The sequence below is a fragment of the Lynx rufus genome, unplaced genomic scaffold, assembly GCF_022079265.1.
Source record: "Lynx rufus isolate CCGP_SWC_20201006 ecotype Redwood Valley unplaced genomic scaffold, mLynRuf1.p SCAF_24, whole genome shotgun sequence".
Taxonomy (NCBI): Eukaryota; Metazoa; Chordata; class Mammalia; order Carnivora; family Felidae; genus Lynx; species Lynx rufus.
Genome location: NW_025814839.1, coordinates 168242 through 188866, shown reverse-complemented (window position 1 = coordinate 188866; position 20625 = coordinate 168242). Strand labels below are relative to the sequence as shown.

Genomic DNA, 20625 nt, shown 5'->3' with positions numbered 1-20625 from the left:
AACTTTCCAAATGCTCTCAGCAGCCTGGGGCAAGAACAGGGTCCGGGTGGCCCCTGTGCTGGGCCCATCACTCCCCTGACCCCCAAGGTCCAGGAAGAGAAGACAGACACAGAGAAACAGAAACAGACACAAAGACTAAGGCTCACAGAGGGAGAGGGAGCCCACCAGGGAACTTCAAGAAGAGGGACGAGCAGGCGATCACAGCTACTGAGAGGCACGGAGACCCTCAGGAGGTTCCAAGCCACCATTCCGGAGAGCCAGGCTGGGCGGGCAGCTGGCCAGAGACAACTGGCAGCCTGTTCTCTGGGCAGAACCGGACAGGAGCTCGGGCCACAGCCCACTGGGGGCCCCAGTCCCTAGGGAGGAAATCAGACCTCCCTGGCGTGGCCCTTGGCCGGACCACTGACCTGGCCCTCTGCCCCTCCACACATACCCCTCTCCCCTAGCCGTCCAAGGCTCTCTTCGGGAAACAGCTTTTCTAACGGCAACATCCCTCCCCCAGCGGAGGAGACAGACTCAGGTGCCCACGGCGGGGGGTGTGGCGGGCACTGGGAGGAGGGAGGCCGATGGCCGGCTAGGGGGACCAGACGGGAAGCCTGAGGACCAGAGCAGCCTGGTGGGCAGGGATGGGCTGCAGACCCAGGCTGCCTGGCCTTCAGCGACGTGGGCGAGTGGCTCCCGCTCGCTCAGCCTGGGGCCCGGGGCTCCTTTACAAAAGGAGATCGCAGATCACGGGAGCGGGGCCGAGATGACGCAACGGCACGACACTCGCTTGGCACAGGACCCGGCTCACCCGCTTAGCACCGTCTTGCCGTCGTCAGCGCCCCGAGAGCCCTCCTCTCCCGCCAGCCCCCCAGCGAAGGCCCTGCACTGGCCAGAAATCCCACCGATCCATCCTATCCGGCATCAGGCAGGGAAGAGGACCCACAGGCCCCAGTGGGCCACGTCCACCCCCTCGCCTGCTCCCACCCCCACCAGGGCCGCAGTAAGAGAAGCGCTGACCTCACCCACCAGGCGGGAGGCTGCTGACGAGCTAGTTGTGAAGGAACACTCAGCATGTGCAGGAGTGACGTCCATCCCTCAGCCGGCCAAGGACGGGCATGTCACCTGGCCGCGGTCCCTGCCCCATCCCAGACAGTGACAGTAAAACAGCTTCGGGGGCAGTTAGGTGACCCTAATGGACAGTCCGGGCCACTGGCTGCGATCCCTCCATTAGCACCTCTGTCAGCTTCCTCTGTGTGAAATGGAGACCAAAGAAGCTTCCAGCCTCCACTGTCCTGAGGTTTACTGAAACAGCAGGACCACCTCCCCAACCAGCACACCGTAGGCACTTAATCTGTGCACATTCGCCCTCACCAGCTCCGCTCGACTTTCCACTTAAAATTTTTTTTTACATTTTTATTTTATTTTTGAGAGAGAGAGAGACAGAGAGCAAGCGGGGGAGGGGCAGAGAGAGAGAGAGGGAGACACAGAATCCAAAGCGGGCTCCACGCTCCGAGCCGTGAGCACAGAGCCCAACGCGGGGTTCGAACTCACAGACCACGAGATCAGGACCTGAGCCGAAGTCAGACACCCAACCGACTGAGCCACCCAGGAGCCCCTCGACTTTCCATTTTATTTTATTTTTTTTTTTTTTTAAATTTTTTTTTTTCAACGTTTATTTATTTTTGGGACAGAGAGAGACAGAGCATGAACGGGAGAGGGGCAGAGAGAGAGGGAGACACAGAATCGGAAACAGGCTCCAGGCTCTGAGCCATCAGCCCAGAGCCCGACGCGGGGCTCGAACTCCCGGACCGGGAGATCGTGACCTGGCTGAAGTCGGACGCTTAACCGACTGCGCCACCCAGGCGCCCCTCGACTTTCCATTTTAAAGAGGAGTAAAGTGAAAGAGGTCTCCGGGGCACGGGGGGTGGGGCATGGTGGCCCCGCAGGCCGGACGCGTTCAGGTAGGAGCAGGCCCCCGTCCGGCCAGGAAGCGGCCTGCGAGCCAACCTCGGTCCCGGCCCCTCCTCTCGCTGCCCACCCTCGGCCCGAGCTGTGCCCCACCTGGCACGCCCACAGCCCCCACCCCTTGCCTTGCACCCGGTGCGGCCGCAGAAGCACCCAGGTCCTCAGGGGCTCCCGGCCAGGGCCGGGCCTTACCTTGGACGGGTCCTCCGAGCCCCCAGGCGGGCCCGCAGCCAGCAGGGGTGAGGGCCGCAGCAGGGGGTCCGGCAGCAGCTCCAGGCGAGGGCGCTTGCTCTCGACGAACTCCATCTCTGACTTGCCCAGCTCGGGCAGGTAGGAGTGGGACTCGGGTCGCAGGTGGAGCTCCTGGGACCTGCGGGAGGCAAGGACACAGGGCCTCGCGGCTGCCGCCCTCCCGCCGAGCACCTGCCGTGTGCCCCGCCCTCCGCGACCCTGAGGGAGAAGTGCCCATCGGGCCAAGGGCACACAGCGAGGCAAGCTTCAATCCCAGACTCGTCCTCCCACGAGTCAGCACTCGCTATGTTAATAGAAAGAGAACGTACTGGTGATTCCCCACCCCCGCGCTGCCGAGAGCGGCCCACGGCCAGCAGCATCAGCCCCGCCTGGAGCCGGCTACAAACGCACAGCCTTGAGTCCCACCCCAGACCTACAGAGTCAGACTGTGCATGTAAACAAGAACCCCGGGTGATTCATGGGCACGGTCGAATCCAAAAAGCCTTGTGGGTCCAACACAGGCAGTAACACACATGCTGTTCTTTGCACATCCCCCACCCGGGGCAGACATCACTAGCCAACCACAGCACTCTGGCTGCTAAAGCTGGCCTTGCGTCCTTCCCAGCTCAGCCAGCTGCCTGGGGCAGAGACGGGAGCTGTCCAGCCTAACACTCCCGACCGGCCCTCCTCAACCCTGCTCCCCAGTCTGCAGAGGTCAAAACTGGGCCAGAGAGGACATGGCCTTGCCTGAACACACACAGCACGGCCAGGACTCATAGACTCCGCCCCCCGCTACTGCTCCCGACCGGACAGCCTGAATACCCCTCTGCTAAAATGCGTTTCAAGTTGATGCCTGCCCAGAACACTCCACGAACATGCTCACCTCCGGGACTCTGCACATGCTTTTCCCTCTGTCTGGAAGGCCTTTACCAGCTCTCTGAATGGTCGGCTACATATTGGACAAACGTCCCTCCCCTGAGAGGCCTTTCTGGCCACCCCAGCCAGAGAGCTAATACCTTGCTCACCCTGTAGCTAATAAATGGGTCACCTGCCTCATTCTGGAGTCATCTTGTGGTTGTCTGTGAGGCATCTGCCCTGGAGACAGGGCCGCCTACCGTCGTGCGCCCACAGCCTAGAATGGGCCGGTCAGTGCTGTTATGATCTCCGGCATCTTGGGGCCCCGCTCTGGCCTCGGCCCTCCCCTCACTGGGGTCCCCGTCCCGCTGCACGGGCTCATCCCCTTCCCCCCGGATTTAAGGACAGGTAGGCCCAGCCACAGGCAGACACCAGAGGGCCTCGGCTGGTAGCTGAGGGACAGAGAGGGACTGGGAGAAAAGGGGAAGACAACAGGAGGGAGGAGGGGGCAGCCCGGGTGCACCCAGGCGGGACGTGTCCCTCTCACCGGCACCCCAGCCCCGCCCCTCCGCATCTTGGCAGTCGACCCCTCCTGCCTAGGACAACCCCCCCCCCAGAGACCACTGAAGGCCCACGCTGCGAAGTCGGAGGGCCACATGGCCCTTCCCCGCTCCCCCGCAGCTGCGCCCCAAGTCACAGCTGCACCAGGACGAGGGCAGGCACACAGCACGGCAGCCCCCCGACTTAACACCAGCCCTGCATGCTCCTGCCTCCTCCCCCGGCCTGAGGACCGACCCCGCGGCTCCCACCTAGGCGGCGTGCAAGCCTCTCCTCACCTCTCGTTCCCAGGCTGAAATTCGGACAGCAGGGAGGGCCTCCTCCTCTGGGGCTGGAGGATGGAACCGGGCGACAGGTGCGAGGCGTAGTCACGGGGGTGGTGCTGGTACTCGAGCAGCCCGACGTCCTGCAGCGAGAGGCCGAGGAAGCGGGTGAGCCAAGACGGCCCGCTCCACGGTCACGGGCGCAGCCGGGCTCTCGCTCCTGCGCAGGGCCGCGTCCACGCGTGGCTCCGGACGCCCGGGGTGGCCAGAGGGCGTGCCCAGGGCCAGTCGCCGGCTAACATGCACCCTGTGCCGTGCCGCCGCGGTCCCTCACCCGGCCCCACACTGGCACCTGCAGCACGTGTGATTACGCCCTCCTCCCCGATGACACCACCGAGCCCGCCTGGTAGCGGGCGTCTGGAAAGGGCACAGCCCGCGTGTCTAGCGGGGCACTGAGGGGATAGGGTGTGTGTGTGAGACTGCAGGGCACAGGCCTGTGAGGCTCGAAGACCAGCTTCCAAAACAAGGGGCCACCTTGGGGTTCCCCTGTCTTGTCTGTGAAAAGAAAACCCACCCACGTGTGTCCGGCCAAAGTCAGAAGGGGAAATGAGCTTCAGACAAAACCCTCCTTCTTCAGTAACGTGCCATCCATCACCCCTTCTCATCTGGGGAAAAACCGAACGCTAACAAATTACAAGTATCCTGATTATCAACTACACTGTGATTCGAGACACGTTAAAAAGCGTTTTTAAAACAGCATAGAAACGAGCGTTTTGAAAGAGAAAACAGGGCCGGCTTCCCACTGTACCAATCCAAATCGATTCGCTCTGCCTGCCTAGAACACTCAGTTACACTGTGTGTGGCAATCAATTAGCGATGTCTGGCACAGGTAAGGCTTAGGCAGAGGGGCACCGTGTGTGATTTATCTTCTTCTAGGCACCTCTCTTAATTCTCCCAAGTTTCCGTTAAAAAAGTCTAGTCGAGGGGCGCCTGGGTGGCGCAGTCGGTTAAGCGTCCGACTTCAGCCAGGTCACGATCTCGCGGTCCGTGAGTTCGAGCCCCGCGTCAGGCTCTGGGCTGATGGCTCGGAGCCTGGAGCCTGTTTCCGATTCTGTGTCTCCCTCTCTCTCTGCCCCTCCCCCATTCATGCTCTGTCTCTCTCTGTCCCAAAAATAAATAAAAAAAACGTTGGAAAAAAAAAAAAAAAGTCTAGTCGGTCTTCTCATGCTCCTGTTGTCCGGCTGTTTTTTTTTTTTTAAGCAGTTATTCCTGCAAAGACGATCAGATGCTATCAGGCAGGTGTGCTGGGAGTGTGTGCGTTTCAGACCCTCCAAAGCAAGCATGTAAGAGGCTGGGACGCAAAAGGCTGGAGAAGACGAGTAAATGGAATGAACGGGGACCCCAGCGACTTCGGAGGCTGGAAACGCTGAGGAGGCCCAATGTGGGGAAGAAAGGTTGCAGGGCCTCGGGCTGGGGGAACTGTCCATCACTCCGACCCTCTGAGCCTCAGTTTCCTCATCTTTGAAAGGGGTGCCTGACCGGATGGAAGGAGGTCCCTGTGCTTCCTACCACAAACCCTCCGTAACTCTCCAAAGACCTCCCTCAAGATGACAGGTGGCTTCCGGAAGGCAGAGAAGGGCTCAGCCCTCCCCTCCGCCCCCCCCCCCCACTCTGTGATGTCTAGCACGAGGCCCCAGGTGCTCGCAAATGGAGGCGGGTGGGAAGGAGGAGGAAGGGGGAAGGCCCTGGGGGGGGGGGAGGGAGGGAGGGAGGGAGGGAGCGAGGCCTCTGGGATCACGCTGGCAAGGCTGCCAGGCCCAGATCACACGCACGTGCAGAGGTGTGAGAAGGAATCGGCAGCCTCTGCCGTCTGCCAGGGGGAAGGTTTTCCCCACCCGGCTCTTTCGCGCAAAAGCAAAATGAGCAAAGCGGCAAGAGACAGACAGTCCGATCCCTCAGGAGACAGACAAGCCAACGCCTCGGCGAGACAGCACCTACGTCCGCCAACGGAGGTGGGAAGAGGCACGGGGTACATGGGGCCCTGGGCGGGGGGAGGCCACTTCACGAACTTTCTGGCCTCAGTTTCCCAGTTTAGGAGCCAAGCGGGAGACGCTCGTCAGCAAAGCCCCTCCGAGGGGCATCTCAGGGGCCATTCCTGCGGTGTCCTCACTAAACCCCACCCTAGGCCCCGAAGCTGGTCTCTCCAGGGCTGAGCCGGGGACCCCCCCCCCAGGGGGGTCTGGAAGCTCCACAGGAAGCCCAGAATCGGGGACGTCCCAAGAGAGAAGCTGACCCGAGGTGGGGCGCACCAGGCCCTCAGGCTCCAAGCCTCCCGGCCACGTCTCAGAGCCCACGAACTCTACGTGATGTAACAAAATAATAACAACACCCAACGTTCATGAACTGCCCGTGTCTGCCCGCGGACAAAAGCTTTAAACGTGTTTTTCATTTAATTCCCACGGTGACGCCATGAGGCGGGTCTCATGCACAGTCCCACACAAACATGAGACCTCGGGCACAGAGAAGGTAAGTGACTCGCCTAGGTGACGCAGCAAGGAGGGGAGGTTCTGAGATGCAGGACTGAGGCCAGGCTGGCTTCCTGCTGAGGGACGGGGAGGGGCAGACTGCAGGTTCTGAACGTACCCCCAAAAGGTGACAGCAACAAACCAGACTTGGGGGGCAGGGGCCTGCCCTGCCCTTGCCACATGCTCACAGAGCTGCTTGCTCAGAGAATTGGGGGGGGGGGGTCTCAGGTGAGACCCCCCCCGCCTCTGCCAGCCTCTCCTCAGCCGTGGTGCCTCTGACACTAGAAATCGGGACTTGCCGATAAACTATGCCCCTCAAACTCCCCAGGAAGGGGACAGGCACTGTGGAAAATCAACTTAACCAGGAGAGAACCCCATCTGGCACGTCCCCGGCTAGATCCTAAGGAGCCACAAGGACAAAGGGGCTGAGGCATCTGGGCCTCGGGTCAAACCCAAACTGGGTCTGGATTCTGGGAGATGCTGGAGGGAGGGGCCGGGAGAAAGGTTTTCTTTGCAGCTGTGCTACGAGAACATGAGCTCCTCGCTGGCTCCTGGGATAGGGTTTCTCACCCAGGGGGTGCTGAGGAAACGTCTGGAGCTGCACGTGGCAGGCAAAGGACTCGTGGGCCCCTCCTGGAGAGGTGGGGCTCCCACCTCAGGGCCTTTGCACGTGCTGTTTCCTCTGCCTGGAACATTCCTTAACCACATTTCCCCATGCCCGGCCCTCCAGTTCCTTTCAGGTTTTGATCCCAATGTCAGCTTCCCAGTGAGGCCTCCCTCCCTGGCGCCTGACTTCAATTAGGAACCCCACAACCTCCGCCTTCCCTCGCCCCTCCTTCCCTGCTCATTGCTGCCCCATGAGAACACCAGCTGCCTGAGGCAGGGATGCTTCTGGTTTGCTCACAGCTCCGTTCCCAGGGCCTACGAAAGTACTGGCAGACGAGGCGCCTACTGAGTGCTAAATGAATGAACAAAGCTCCCAGCACGGGGGCTCCCGAGAGGCCTTTCTGGGGAGCCGTCCCCCAGCACCCAGAACTGGGGGGGGGGGGGGGGCAGGAAGGGCCACAAAGCTGAGGCGGAGAAACCCCGGGCAGCATTCAGGACACGGGCAACCCACCAGCGCGCCCACACGCGCCCGCGGCCCCCTCTGGCCCAGGCGGGCCCCCGGGTCCCTGACCTTTCACCCAAGGCAGCGCTGCTCCACGTGGGGCCCACCCCGTTGCCCGCGACGAGTGGGTACAGAAGACACACGTCTTCGTGCGCCAGCCGGCCTCGCCACGGCCAGCGCCCGCACCGGACGGGCGGGGGTCCCGTGCAGTTTGGCTTTGGGGCAAAGTGCAGCTGAAACGGACCGGTCCTCCCCACAGAGCTTTCGGGAAGCACCGATCCGGGGCAGCAGTCCGAAACGGGGCCCAAGGCCCAAGCCGGGCTCGGCCCTCGGCCATTCCTCTGCCTCTCGGTTGCAGCTCCGGAGCTATGAGGGCAGCGGGGCTGGGCAGTCGTGACACAGGCCGCACGGCCCGAGAGGCCCGACATGTTTACGGAGGTTTGCCGAGGAAACCTCTAGAGGAAAAGCCCACAGGCGACGTGGGAGAGGACACTCACGCCACGTTGTCGTCACCAGAACGGCGTCACCGAGGTCATCAGCGGCGTCCCGTGATATCCGTGGGAGCTAACGCTGCACGGGCATCACGCGAAGGCCTCTGCCCACGTCCACGAACCTGAGCCTCAGAACCCCGCAGTTGCCGCCATCAAATGACGGGGAAACCGAGGCACAGGGCGGTAAGGCCCCTCGTCCGAAATTCCACAGCCAAGGTATCACTAGGGCCAAACACAATCGGTCTGGCTCCAGAGCCTGTGCTCTTAGCTACCCGTCTACACGGAGGCACAGAGAGGTTGAGTACCTTGCCAGGGTCCACACAGCAGAAAGCGGCAGCGCTGGAAGTCAGACCTTGCACCTTTTGACTCGAATACATCCGTTCAGCACAAGAACTACAAGAGCTCAGGCAAGTCCAGAAGGTCCCGGGGGACTCGGAGAAGTCCCCAGGAAGCCTGACAAAAGGCGAGGCAGGGAAGGTACGTCGGGACCCCCAATCCCGGGAGACGCACAGGGAAAGATGTGGGGTCCTGATTCCGTGAGGGAGGGAAGCCAAGACCACAGAGGTGGAGAGGGCAGGGCACAGAGGGGTTCCGTGGGATTCCCCAGGCAACGCGCACGGTGTCCGGAAAGGCCGAGAGGATGCCAGAAGCGGGCAGGGGAACGGCCGGGCCTCCGCCCGAGAGCACACCTGGAATCACGCCTTCCGCCCGCACCGTGAACCTCACGGCAGGCAGCCTGGAGGTGGCGGGCCAGCAGACGGGACGGCTCCCACGGCCCCTGAGTCCAGGGTCCTGCCACCCCAAAGGACAGGGGCTCCCATCACCCCGCCAGGAGGAAAGACAGGACTACCGCAAACCCGCCCGCGCACCTTCCACGGAGGCTCAGACCCACAACTCCGTACTTCAGATAGGAAAACCGAGGCTGCCCCCCCACAGGGCCAAGCGGGCAGCCCAGTGTCATCAGGAAGGTCACAGGTCACCGGGTCCAGGCCCCTCCCCTTCCTCCCAGCTTCCTGCCTTAGCTACTATGCAAGGAGCCAGGACCCTGGGCTCCCACCTGGCTCCTGGATGGGGCATTTTTCTCCCTGTGCCTCGATTTCCCCTTTCTTCCACCCTCTGTCTTCTAGACTCAGAAAAGGGGGGCACCTCACCCCACCTGTAAAATCGGCTAATGGGAACATGTTAGAGAGCACGGGCTGCAGTGGGGAGGGAGGGCCTCCAGACTACAGACCCAATGCTGACCCCCCACCAGCCAAGGGAAAAGTGGCTCCAGCCAGGACACATGCCCAGGACAGCAAGACCCACCCCCAACCCGGGGTGCCCGGAATTCTTGCTCCTGCCTTTTAGGTGACAGGCAGGGTTGGGCCGCCCCACACAAAGCAGGGACCGGGGCCCCACTGCTGCCACCACACAGGACAGGAATGCCCCACCCCACAGCTGCCCCAGGGCCCTGCTCGCCCCTGGCCTCAGCCTCCTGCCTGGAGTGGGTGGTGACTGCTGGGGCCTGTCCAGCCACATCCTGCGTCACTGACAGCCCGGTGGGGGCAGAACAGGAGACATTATGGGTCAGCCAGCGACCCCAATTGACCGGGAGAGGGCCCAGCTGGGGCAAAGGGCAAGAAGGAAGGCGGGAGAGTGGGGCAGCGGGGGGTGGAGGGGGGAGGCTCTAGGGACAGGAGGACTTTCCAAAGCTGTGCCCACAGGGAAGGGGTGGGAGAGGGGTGGGAACCCAGCAGGAGGGGCCCAGCAACAAGAGAGAAGCCAGAGGCATCGGCCAGTGGCCCCCGGGAGAGGCAGCGCCTGCAGGCAGCAGCGGTAACAGTGAGGTAACAAGGAATAACGACAGCGAACGGACACGTCCGTCAGAGCGGGTGCCAGGCGCTGCCACAAGGACTTCATGCGGGTCGTTATGCTTAATCCCCACGAGAACCCAGGAGACGGGTGCTGCCGTGACACCATTTTATAGATTAAAAAACCGAGGCTCAGAACGGTTAAGAACGTGGACCTTTCTCCTCGCCTACGAAACATTCCCGATCCACAAACAGCGTTCGAGACCCTCTCCGGGGTGATTCAGAGCAGCGAGTGAACTGTCCGCGTAGAAGGTTCTAAACAGAACGTTTGCCCTGTGGCAAGGGCTCGGTAATCGAGGGTTTGCTGTTGCTGTTGCTGGGGACCCCGATACAGAAGGTGACGCTACGTAACAACGTGCGCCCCCAGCAGGAGCACACTCCCGTGGCCCTGGGCACACGGCAGGTGCCCAGCAGGCAGTGGCGTCTGTGACCGGGGCTCAGAACCCCGAGGCTGAAGCGGACTGCCTCCCAGCAGCGATCTCACCTGAGGCCTGCGGTTTAGTCTCCTGGCCTCAGTCCCCTCGAGTGCAAAGTGGGGCACCGACGCCAGACGCTCTTTCACTGGGCCGGACGGAGGATCTGAAGACCACCCACAGGCAAACTCTCGTCACAGGGCTCGATATGTGCCCGTTCGGCCCGGCTGGCTCTGAAAAGCATCCTGGTGGCCAAAATCCTCAAGAGGCCGCCGCGTCTGGGACACCCTCCCCGCGGGGCCGGTGGGTTCACACGCTCACTGATGGAAATGCCCTCCCACACCACTTCCTTTCTTCTCACGAAGAGGAACCACGCCAAACAGTCCACACGCATGCATGCACACACACACACACACACACACACACACACACACACACGGGCCAGCAGAGCCAGCCTCTTGCCCAGCTACGACCGCAAGGCCCCACACCCCCCCGCCGAGCAGCCAGTTGGTCAAACAGGGAGGCCCCAGACCCCGGGAGCCCTCCGGCAAGGCCCAAGGACACGGTACCCAGTAGGTGCCCAAAAAATGCCAGCAAAGGCCCATCCTCACGGCCACACCGCGCAGCGAGAGGCGCGGCAGGAAACGGGGTCACTGCGAGGAGAAACAAGGGTGCAGCTTAGGAGAGCCGGTCAAGGGCGCACACGTGTGTGGGCCAGCACGCAGACAGCACTCCTCGTTCCCCGCGGGCAGGTCGCCCCCGAGAGGCGGGGCGGCTCCTCGGAGAGAGCCCAAATCAGGCTCCCAAATCAGGGCTCCAGACACGGGTTCCGAGCGTCTTCATCTCAGAGCCTCCAGTGCACGAGCTCCGGGGCCACGGCTCAGGGAGGCAAGGGGCTGTCAGTCAGCACCGGGAGACCCCGACAAAGCCAAAAGGAGTCCAGGGGAGGCTGGGCTGCCAGCAAAGCGTATAGAGCAGGCGTCCCGTGTCCGTACACAAATTCCACAGCTGACTCAGAGAGGCAGAGATCCCAGCTCAGCCTGGCCCCGGTCTCCATCACCCCCCCCCCCTTAGAGCGAGAGCTAAGAGATTTCACCAGAACGTCCAGAGGCCAGTGGTCCCTGCCGTGACACCCCAACTCCCCTCAGGGGACCCAGTGAGCCCTGGCTGGACCCCGTCAGAGCCACACCAGCCCTCACGGGGACTCGGGGAGAGAAGGCCCCAAAGGTGGCCCCGGGCATACACCCCCCCGCCCCCCTTACTCACCGTGTGGGGCCGGGCGATCTGCACAGGGTAAGAAATGCCATGGGGCGGGTAGCGGGGCTCGGTGGCCCTCCACGTCTGCGCCACGGGCTGCGTGGACCCCGACATGGCGGCGAGCGTCTGGGGGCCCTTGGGCCCCAACAATCTCCCTCTCGATGGCCACCAAGGTTAAAAGCCAGTCCTCCTCATCTGCTCACGGGCCGCCCTGTCACAGGAACCTGAGAAAAAAGCAGAAAAGAAACATGATCAGCCGCGGGACAGTGTTCCCTCCAAGGACCCTGGTGGGGCCCCTAATAGCTCCTTTGGTCCCTGAGGAAAAGCAAGCACACAGGTCCTCCTGACCCTCCTCCTCCTCCAAGCCGCTGGGCGCTTCCTGCCCACCGACAGCAGGAGGTGGCAACATGGCATCTGGGGGACCCCCAAGCCACAGACCAGGCCAGACACGCCCCCCGCCCACGACCAAGGCCCTGGCTCAGCAGGCACAGGAACCCCAACCCTGTGAACACTGCCCCACCACTCCCCGAAGGGTCCCGAGCCCCCACGGCCCGCCCGACCTCACCCCACGGCCCCTGCAGATTTCCGAGTCACCAGGGCAAAGTTCTCGGAAAGCACCCAGTTCAGGCAGGCAGCTGGGGGCCTGTCCTGAGAGGCACCGCCAGGGTGAGGCGCACGGTTGCGTCCCTGGCCACGGTGGGCAGGGTCAGCTCGGGCAGGACACGGGTCACAGCGTGACCCCGGGCAAGGCCGGGCCTGCCTGGGCCTCCGCATGACCCCGTGCAGGAGCAGAGCTGGGAGTGGGGGGACTGGGCAGCCGGGGGCCGCGTTGGGGAAACAGCTAAGGACCCAGACAAGAGCCGCGGCGGGGGGAATGGATAAACTGTACCTTCCATGGGACAGAAAACACCCATGTCCAGGCTGGAAAAAAATCTCAAGAAGCAGCCCCGTGCTTTTAGAGCTGGGGAAACTGAGTCTCGGGAGGAAGAAAGGACTCAAGGGCGCCAGGAGGCCCTTAGTCAGAAGCTGCCTTTGCCCAGAAATCTCGGGGGGGGGGGGGGCCTCCATCCCCCCACCCCTGGGCCGCCTGCCCTCGCCCACGGTGAGAGCCGGGCACGGCCACGGCCACGGCCACGGCCCCTCCCCCCTCCCCCGGCCCCGCACGTGCAGCCCCGCCCCCCGCTAGAAAAATCCAAGATGGCGCAGGGGCCTGGCACCTGGACGCCCCGGTGCGCCGGGCAAGGCTGGGGCTGCATCTCACGACGCCCCTCCTCGCCCTGCCCCGGGTTCACAACTGTCCTTCCCCACGGGAAGACGCCGGGCCCCTCCCCTGGCGATGGGCCCCGTGGCCGTCTCGAACTGGGACGGAGGGCTGAGGTCGCGGTGGTCAGAGGAGGAACGAGACCCCCATCTGAGGCTCTGGTGGCGTCCCCCTCCCCACCCCCATCTTTCCCGCCACTGTAGGTAGATGTGACCTTCCTTTCTGGAACCATCCTCCGGCCTCCCACCGGCGCTCGGGAAGTAGTCACGTGACCCGGGCCTGGCCAATGCAAGTCCTGCATCCCCCGGGCCAGGGATTGGTCGAGGGATGCGCCCGCGGCCCAAACTAGGCCAATGAGAGGCAGTCTTGAGACTCTGGCTGGAGGAACCAGCTTGGCCCGGAACCAGGAGCTCGAAAGCCTGCGGTTCTGGGGGCCACCTCACGGCAGATGCCCGCCGAGCAACGACGCCCGCCGCCGGCCGGCAGGAAGCCAGAGCGGAAGGGCGGAGGGAGCGCGGCGGGGTCCTGACGACAGCCAGGCCTGAAGGCGAAGCCTGCTCGCTCGCTTAGAGAGCGGAGACGGCCGCGTGCTTGGCCTTCGCCGGCCCAACCTGGGTTTCTGTCGCTTGCCACCATTAGTCTGACTCAGCCAGGGAAGGAAGGAGTCACAGATCAATGCACCTACGGGCACCTCAGCAAGTTGCCCACGTGGGCTTTTCCCAGCCACCGAGACAGGATGTGCCCTGTAATTTTTATAAACACGGGACCAAATCCTGCTCAGCTAACAGACGCTGTTAGTATCACTTCCCCTAGTACTGTCTCTGCAGTGGCTCCAGCCTAGTGACAGTGATGCTCTGATGGGGGGGGCGGGGGAGGGGGGGGCTGCCCTGCCAGTTCCCACCGAGGGCAACGTGACATCTGTCCGATAGCCCGGAGACAAGAAACCGGCCTGGGGAGAGGGGCAGGTGTGGCCACTTCCGGACCCCGTTCCAGAATTCCCATTGCTCCCATCCATCTCGGAGCCCAGTGGATCCTGGTCACGCAAGTTCCGTTCTGCTTTCTCTCCGGGCTCTCCGAGGAGCTGAGGCCAGCACCTCGGCAGGGAGAGGCTCCCACTGGTCGCCCCTCCTCCAAGCGCAGTGGGGGAGCTTCCAAATGGCTGTTTGATTTTGCATTGCATAAGGCGGCAGAGAAGTCTGATTTACCCACAGCTTTTCTAACTTCCTTTGCCTAACAAGACGCCAACTGGAGATGGCAGGCCTCTGCCAGATGCTCACGCGCGCAGTGCACGTGGGCTCCAGAAGCCGGGGAGGTGACACCTTTCCAAACCAGCCCTGGAGAACCCTCAGCGGCACCCCACCCTCCTCACACCAAGGCCAGGGTCTGGCCGGGTTCCCATTCCCTCAAGACTCACGGTGTGTCGGCTGCCAAGCTCGAGGGGCCTCAGCCATCAACAGGTCACCCTGGCACTCCCTGGCCCTGTGTCCTCACGTCTAGGTTGTCCCCAAAGCCAAGGGACTCTGGGTGCCCCCTCCATTCACCACGAGCTTGTTTAATAAACCCAATTTCCACCCCTCCCAACCTCAGTCACATTTCTTGCCAGCTCAAAAAAAAAAAAAAAAAAAAAAAAAAATTTTTTTTTTTTTTTTTTTTTTTTTAGGAAAACATTTTGGTGGTTCCTCCAAAAGTTAAACACAGAATTACCCAATGACCCAGCAATCCCAGTCCCGGGCACGTTCCCAAAAGAACTGAAAACGGGGACTCGAACAAATACATGTATACGAACGTTCAGAGCTGCACTATTCACAACAGCCAAGGGGTGGACACTGCCCAAGAGTCCATCAACAGACGAACGGATAAACAAACTGTGGTCCATCCACACGGTGGAACGCGACTGAGTCACAAAAAGAAATGAACTACTGACACAGCCACACCGCGGGTGTGAAAACATCACGCCGCGTGAAAGGAGGCGGTCACAAAAGGCCGGCTGGTGTGGGAGTCCCCTTACAGGAAGTATCCGGAATAGGCAACCCCATAGAGACCCGAAACGGACTGGTGGCCGCCGGGGCCGAGGGCGTGGGCAGTGACTGCTAACGGGCACCCGGGCTCTCCACGCGGGGATGGAAATGTGTTCAAATTAGACACAGGTAGTATTTGCATAACACTGTCAATGGAAAAACAAATGTCTTCCTCAAGGTTTGAATGTGAATGACAAGGAAAACTAGGACGCACCTCCATCAAAGACGGGGGTAGGAGAGGGGTGAGGGAGACCCCCCCCCCCCCGCCCCGGATCAGGTCTGGGCTGGAAGGCCTTCTGAAGACCGATCGAGGCTGCAGCCAGTCTCGGCACAGCGGCCCCAATACCACCGCGGATCTGGTGGCTTCGGGGTCAAGAGAGGGTAGCACGCATCCATTTATGGACAGAAACTTCGGGGTCCCCGCTGCGCGCTGAGCCCCACATGAGTGAATGAGGCGGAGCCCAGCTGCCGAGCGTCTCGGTGCCCCGACCGGGTGGGAGTGGGGTGCAGCAGGGAGCAGAAAGCAAACAGTGACCTCGGAGATGGACGCTCAGGCTACTCCAGCCTCGGGGAGGGCGAGGGGGTCTCGGGGAGAAGGGGGAGAAGGGAGAAGTTCCCGGAGCGGAGCGGGCACAAGACAGCCAGGGGGGAGGCAGGGGGAGGCGGCCACCTGAACAGGAGCCCAGAGGTGAGACCAGGCACCCCGTGCTTGAGTAACTGATTGAGTGAGCACGAGGCAGGTGGGGGGGACAGTCACTCAAGGCCCACGGGCCACGGCAAGCATGGGTTCTGTTCTAAGGGCTCTGAGGAGCCACAGACGGTGGTTGGGGAAATGAAGAGTCAGTGTGTTTTATTTTATTTTATTTTTTTTTAATTTTTTAACATTTATTTATTTTTGAGAGAGAGAGGCAGAGCATGAGTGGGGGAGGGGCAGAGAGAGAGGGAGACACAGAATCCGAAGCAGGCTCCAGGCTCCGAGCTGTCCGCACAGAGCCCAACGCGGGGCTCGAACTCACGGACCGCGAGATCGTGACCTGGGCCGAAGTCAGTGTGTTTTATAAGCAGGCGCCACAGAGAGCCGGGAGACCTCGGGGCTCCTGCGGGCATCCAAGCAAGAGACAACGCTGGCCGGATCAGAGCGGCAGCACCAGAGAAGGAGAAGCAGGCACAGCCCAGGGAAGTCGGGAAGGAGCTCCCGCCCTGGGGTGGAAGAGGCCAAGTGGCCTCCCGGGGACGGGGATCCTCTGTCCCCTCGTCAGGCAGGAAGCCTCACACCTCTGAGCCTCAGTTTCCTCGGGTACACGTCCACAATTCCAGCTCCACCAGCCTACCAGCAGGACGGCATGCTTGGGAAGCAATGCCATCACGCCTGGTAAACAGCAGGCGCTCAATGAGGCAAACTCAGCAAGGGCAGGGCTCCGAGGAGACGAGACGGCCCTCAAGCGGGGCTAAGAAATGGCTGAGCCAGGTAGCGTGGGATACTTCCGAGCCCCAAAGCCCCAGCCCGGGCCTCGCACGTCCAAGCCACAAACCAGGGCACTAGGGCCGCCGAGCCAGGCAGAGGAGGGCCAAGAACTCCAGTCCTGCACGGGGCCCGGCACGAATGGTCCACGGTGGGGACCACCCACAAACAGCACAGGGGCCCCAGGGTGGCCCTCTACTGCACCTGCCCCAGAGGCAGCGGCCCACCAGAGAGCCCTGCGAGCCCCACGGGGCAGCTCCCCACAATCCTGACCTCACAGCCCGTGTTCCGTCCACCGCGTGGCTTTGGTAAGGCCTCCAAATCCACGAGGAAGCTCACCGCTGTGGGTTTTGTCTGCCTTGCCCCCGCCGCATCCCACGAGCCTACCGGTGCGCCTGGCACACAGCAGGTGCTCAACAAGGGAACCTGTCCAGGCAGGTGCCAGTAACGCCAGGTGAGGCCAGAGCCCTCCTGCCCCCACATTCCTCTCCGGCCCCAGGCAGGACGCTGAGGCCCCACTGAGGCACATTCCATAGATTTTCCGTGCCGCGTGCGGCCCGCTTCAGCTCCGGGGAGGGCGGATCACAGCAGGTCGGGGCCGGGACGGCTCCAAGAGCGGGCGGGGGACGGACGTGCGGGGTGCCCGTTAAGGTGCCTGGGAGCCTTCCAACATGAGCCCAGGCTCTGGAGAAGATGAAAGGCCAGCTGTCTGCGCCACCCAATGCCTGAGACTTTCCCGTAACTAGTGGGCACCGACGTCAGAACCCGTGGCAGGTGGGGGAGCCTCAGAATGACAACTCAGCTGTCAGCCCGAGAGAAGCCCCCAGCACGTGCACACACACGCGCGCTCGCCAGAACCCTCCAGAACCCTCCAGGGTGCTCGGAGAAGCCATAGGCCCCACACAGGGGACCTGGCCTCTCGTACCCCCGCCCCCGCCGGCCTGTCCAGGCTGGAGAGACAGTGAGGCGCTGGGAACGCCGTGGCCTTCCTCGCCACAGCTCTTCAGCCTCTAGAAGGGCGTGGGACCACTCAGCAGCTACTGGACAAATGTTTGGATCCGCTGGTGATTCCCCTGCAAGGGCCTGGCACACAGAGGTGTGCTAGCTTCCCGGAACCTGGGTGAACAATGCACCACAAACCGGATGGTGGAGGGGCGCCTGGGGGGGCTCGGTCGGCTGAGCATCCGCCTTCGGCTCAGGTCATGATCTCGCGGTCTGTGGGTTCGAGCCCTGCGTCGGGCTCTGTGCGGACAGCTCGGAGCCTACAGCCTGCTTCGGATTCTCGGTCTCCCTCTCTCTCTGCCCCTCCCCCGCTCACGCTCGGTCTCTCAAAAATAATTAAATGTTAAAAAAAAAAAAGGAAGGGCTGAAAACAACAGAAATGCATTCTCTCACCGTTCTGGAAGCCGGAAGTCCCAAATCAGGGTGTGGGTCAGGGCCGCGCTCCTCCCCCAAGGCTCCGGGTCAGGGTGGGGGGGATCCTTCCAGACTCGTCCAGCAGCGAGTAGCCCCGGGCATCCCTTGGCTCGCGGCCACCTCTCTGCTGGTCCCCCCCCGAGAAGGACCCCAGTCATTGGATTCCGGGCCCACCCTCATCCAGTTGTGACCTCATCTTAACTAATCACATCTGCCAAGACCCGCTTTCCGTATAAGATAACGTTCCCAGCTTCCAGGTGGACGTGAATTACGGGGGGAGACGCGCGTTTAACCCGATACGGTAGGTGCTCGATGCACGTTTGCTCGGCCCACCGCCCCAATCCGGAGCCTGGCACACAGAAGGATCCGACAGATATGTACCGAGCAGAAACAGCCTGGCCCCGGGAGCACGGAGCCCCGGAAGCCAGCACGGGGGACGTGAGCACCGAGGCTGTTCTGGGATGTGACGTTAAGAGGCGGCAGAAACACCAGCTAGAACGAAGCGGACTGTTTACGCCTTGAGTTTCTAGTTTCTGGCGTGCCGGGAAAATGGGCAGCCGGCCAAGTACCAGCTCCACCTTCCACAGGGCCTCCTTGCTCAGGGATCCGGCTCTCAGCTGAGCCCTGGGACACAGAGAGCCCCGTGGGAGGCGGCCCCGGTGAGCCCAGAGGAGCCTGCCCGGCCCACGAGGGCAGGGGGGTGAAGCCAGAGTCCCTGCCCCCTCCCAGGCAGCTCCCCGCCGTCAACCACGATTACAGGAACCTTCGTGGGCAGGTTCTGAGACGCGGCCGCGAGTAAAAGACCCCAGACCCCTGCCTTCACAGCGCTGCCATTCTAGCACGCCAGACCGGAGTAATTACAGGAATGTTGGGAGGTGTCTGCGGTGTGGGGAAAACGAGAAGCATGAGGAGGGTAGGCAGGGGACGGCTGGCGGCGGGGCGGGGCATGGAGAAGCAGAGAGAGGGGAGGAAGGAAGCACGCGGATGTCTAGGGAAGCTGCTCCAGGCAGACGGAACAGACAGTGCAAAGGCCCTGAGGTGGGGAGGGAATGGCCAGGGGGCCCGGATGGCAAGAGTGGAGTGAGCAAGGCCCCTGTGAGGTCACACAGGCTTTCACTCTGAACGAGAAAGGAAGGCGCCACCCTCTGGGCAGGGGTGATGTTCGGGGTCTCCTGTACCAAGCCTGCTCCTCGTGCCCCCGTGTTAAAGGAAACTTCAGCTGTGCCCTCCGTCGGGGAGTAACCCACCTGGAATCCTGACGCGATTAAAGCCACCATTCACGGTCCCCTAGAACACAGGTCCCTATCCAGCAGGGGTAAAACTGGCCTCCTTGCCCCTGACACGACCTCTCCGCCCCAAGGAGGAGCCAGGGACCCAACCACGGCCTGCTCACGGCTCTGCCCAAAGAGCAGCACCCCTGAGTGGCCCAAAGTCACGTACGGCTCAGCTCAGAGCACTGCCCTCAGAAATGCCACCCGCCCACCCCTAAATGGAGACCAGCCAAGACAAGCCCATCCCAAACGGGGTCTCTGCCTCATTCTGGCCAATGAGGCACTGGGGGCGGGGGGCGGGGAGGGGGTCACAGCAGCGGACCAGCTGGACAAAAACTCCTGCCAACCAGTGACAGTCCTGTCCCAACACAGAAAGCACCTCTTCACCCCAGGTACTCAACAGAAGACGGATGGAGGGGGAAGGAGGAGTGGGTGGGTGGGTAGAAGAAGGAGGGAGGGAGGAAGGGGAGAGCGAGGGGGGAGCATGGATGGAGGAATGACAGATGGACAGACAAATCAACAGATGGACATCAATTTTATTTTCTTTAGTGTTTATTTTTGAGAGAGAGAGTGTGAGTCGGGGAGGGACAGAGAGCAAGGGAGACACCGAACCCGAAGCAGGCTCCAGCCTCCGAGCTGTCAGCACAGAACCCGACGCGGGGCTCGAACTCACGGACCGCGAGATCATGACCTGAGCCCAAGTCGGACGCTTAACTGACGGGGCCACCCAGGCGCCCCAGATGGACATCAATTTAACTGTGCCACTGTCCACAGAGCCCAGCGTGCCTTTATTCCACAAATACGCCTACATCAGGCTCCCCGCCAGCCACTGTGGGAGACACACACGAGCACCACCCCCCCAGAATCCCCAAGCCTGCACAACTGCCCCCCCAAGTACCAGCCTGCTGGGCACAGAGGACCCTGGGGAAAACCGCCTCCAGTCTCCAACTCCAGAACCAGAACAGGGAGGGACAGGTGCAAAGATTCATCGAGAAGAGATCTCTCAACAGCTCAACACCCACAGAAGAGTCCCCAAAACGAGGGCTATGGCTCAAGTACTCTCGGCTACTAGAAACACGGGGTGGGCACGAGTTTGCCATAATGACGACGGCAATATTAGTCACCGGGCAGGTACTGTTACGATCCCCATGCTGCAGATGAGCAAATCGAGGCTGGGTGAAGTGAACTGACCAAATGGCAGAGCAAGGCCCTAGTTAGGAGGGTATACAGGACTGGGGGGACCCGCGCCCAAACACAGAGCAGACAGAGAGCTTCTCGAGGGGGGATGAGCATGGGGTCCAGGCATCCGGTGAGATGGGCAGTGGCCTGAGCTGAGCCCACTTCTGACGCTTCAGGGGAACAACAGCGAGGGTCGTGGGGACAAAAGCTGCCGCCGGTCCACACGGGGGACCAGGTCCAAGGACAGAGAGCCCTGGACTGGCCACAGCCCGCGCCAACCTTCCAGGGAAAACCAGAAGCCTGGTACCGAACACACCCCAGGCAACCTGCGCCAGCTCGCACCTCCCCTAAAAGGCATCCCCAGCCTCGGCTAGAATTTCCACCACCCCCAGATGCTGCCTGGTGCCCTCCCGGGGTCCTCAGACCCGCCTGAGAGTCTGTGGTTCTACAGGTGGCATTCTTCGGGCACCCGCACAGAGGAAGGCCCCGATTTCCCTCACCGAACATGACTGCCCCA

The 20625-nt window shown here is 62.1% G+C and overlaps 1 protein-coding gene across 1 annotated transcript in view; it reads right to left on the bottom strand.

Annotated features, from left to right (window-relative positions):
* The window catches only part of NCOR2 (nuclear receptor corepressor 2), a 182405-nt gene that overhangs the window by 135508 nt on the left and 26272 nt on the right, over positions 1–20625 (bottom strand). The window contains 3 exon segments of the mRNA XM_047088379.1: positions 2143–2320; positions 3873–4000; positions 11511–11725. Of these exon segments, the coding sequence (XP_046944335.1) occupies positions 2143–2320; positions 3873–4000; positions 11511–11615 (411 nt within the window). The 5' untranslated portion in view covers positions 11616–11725.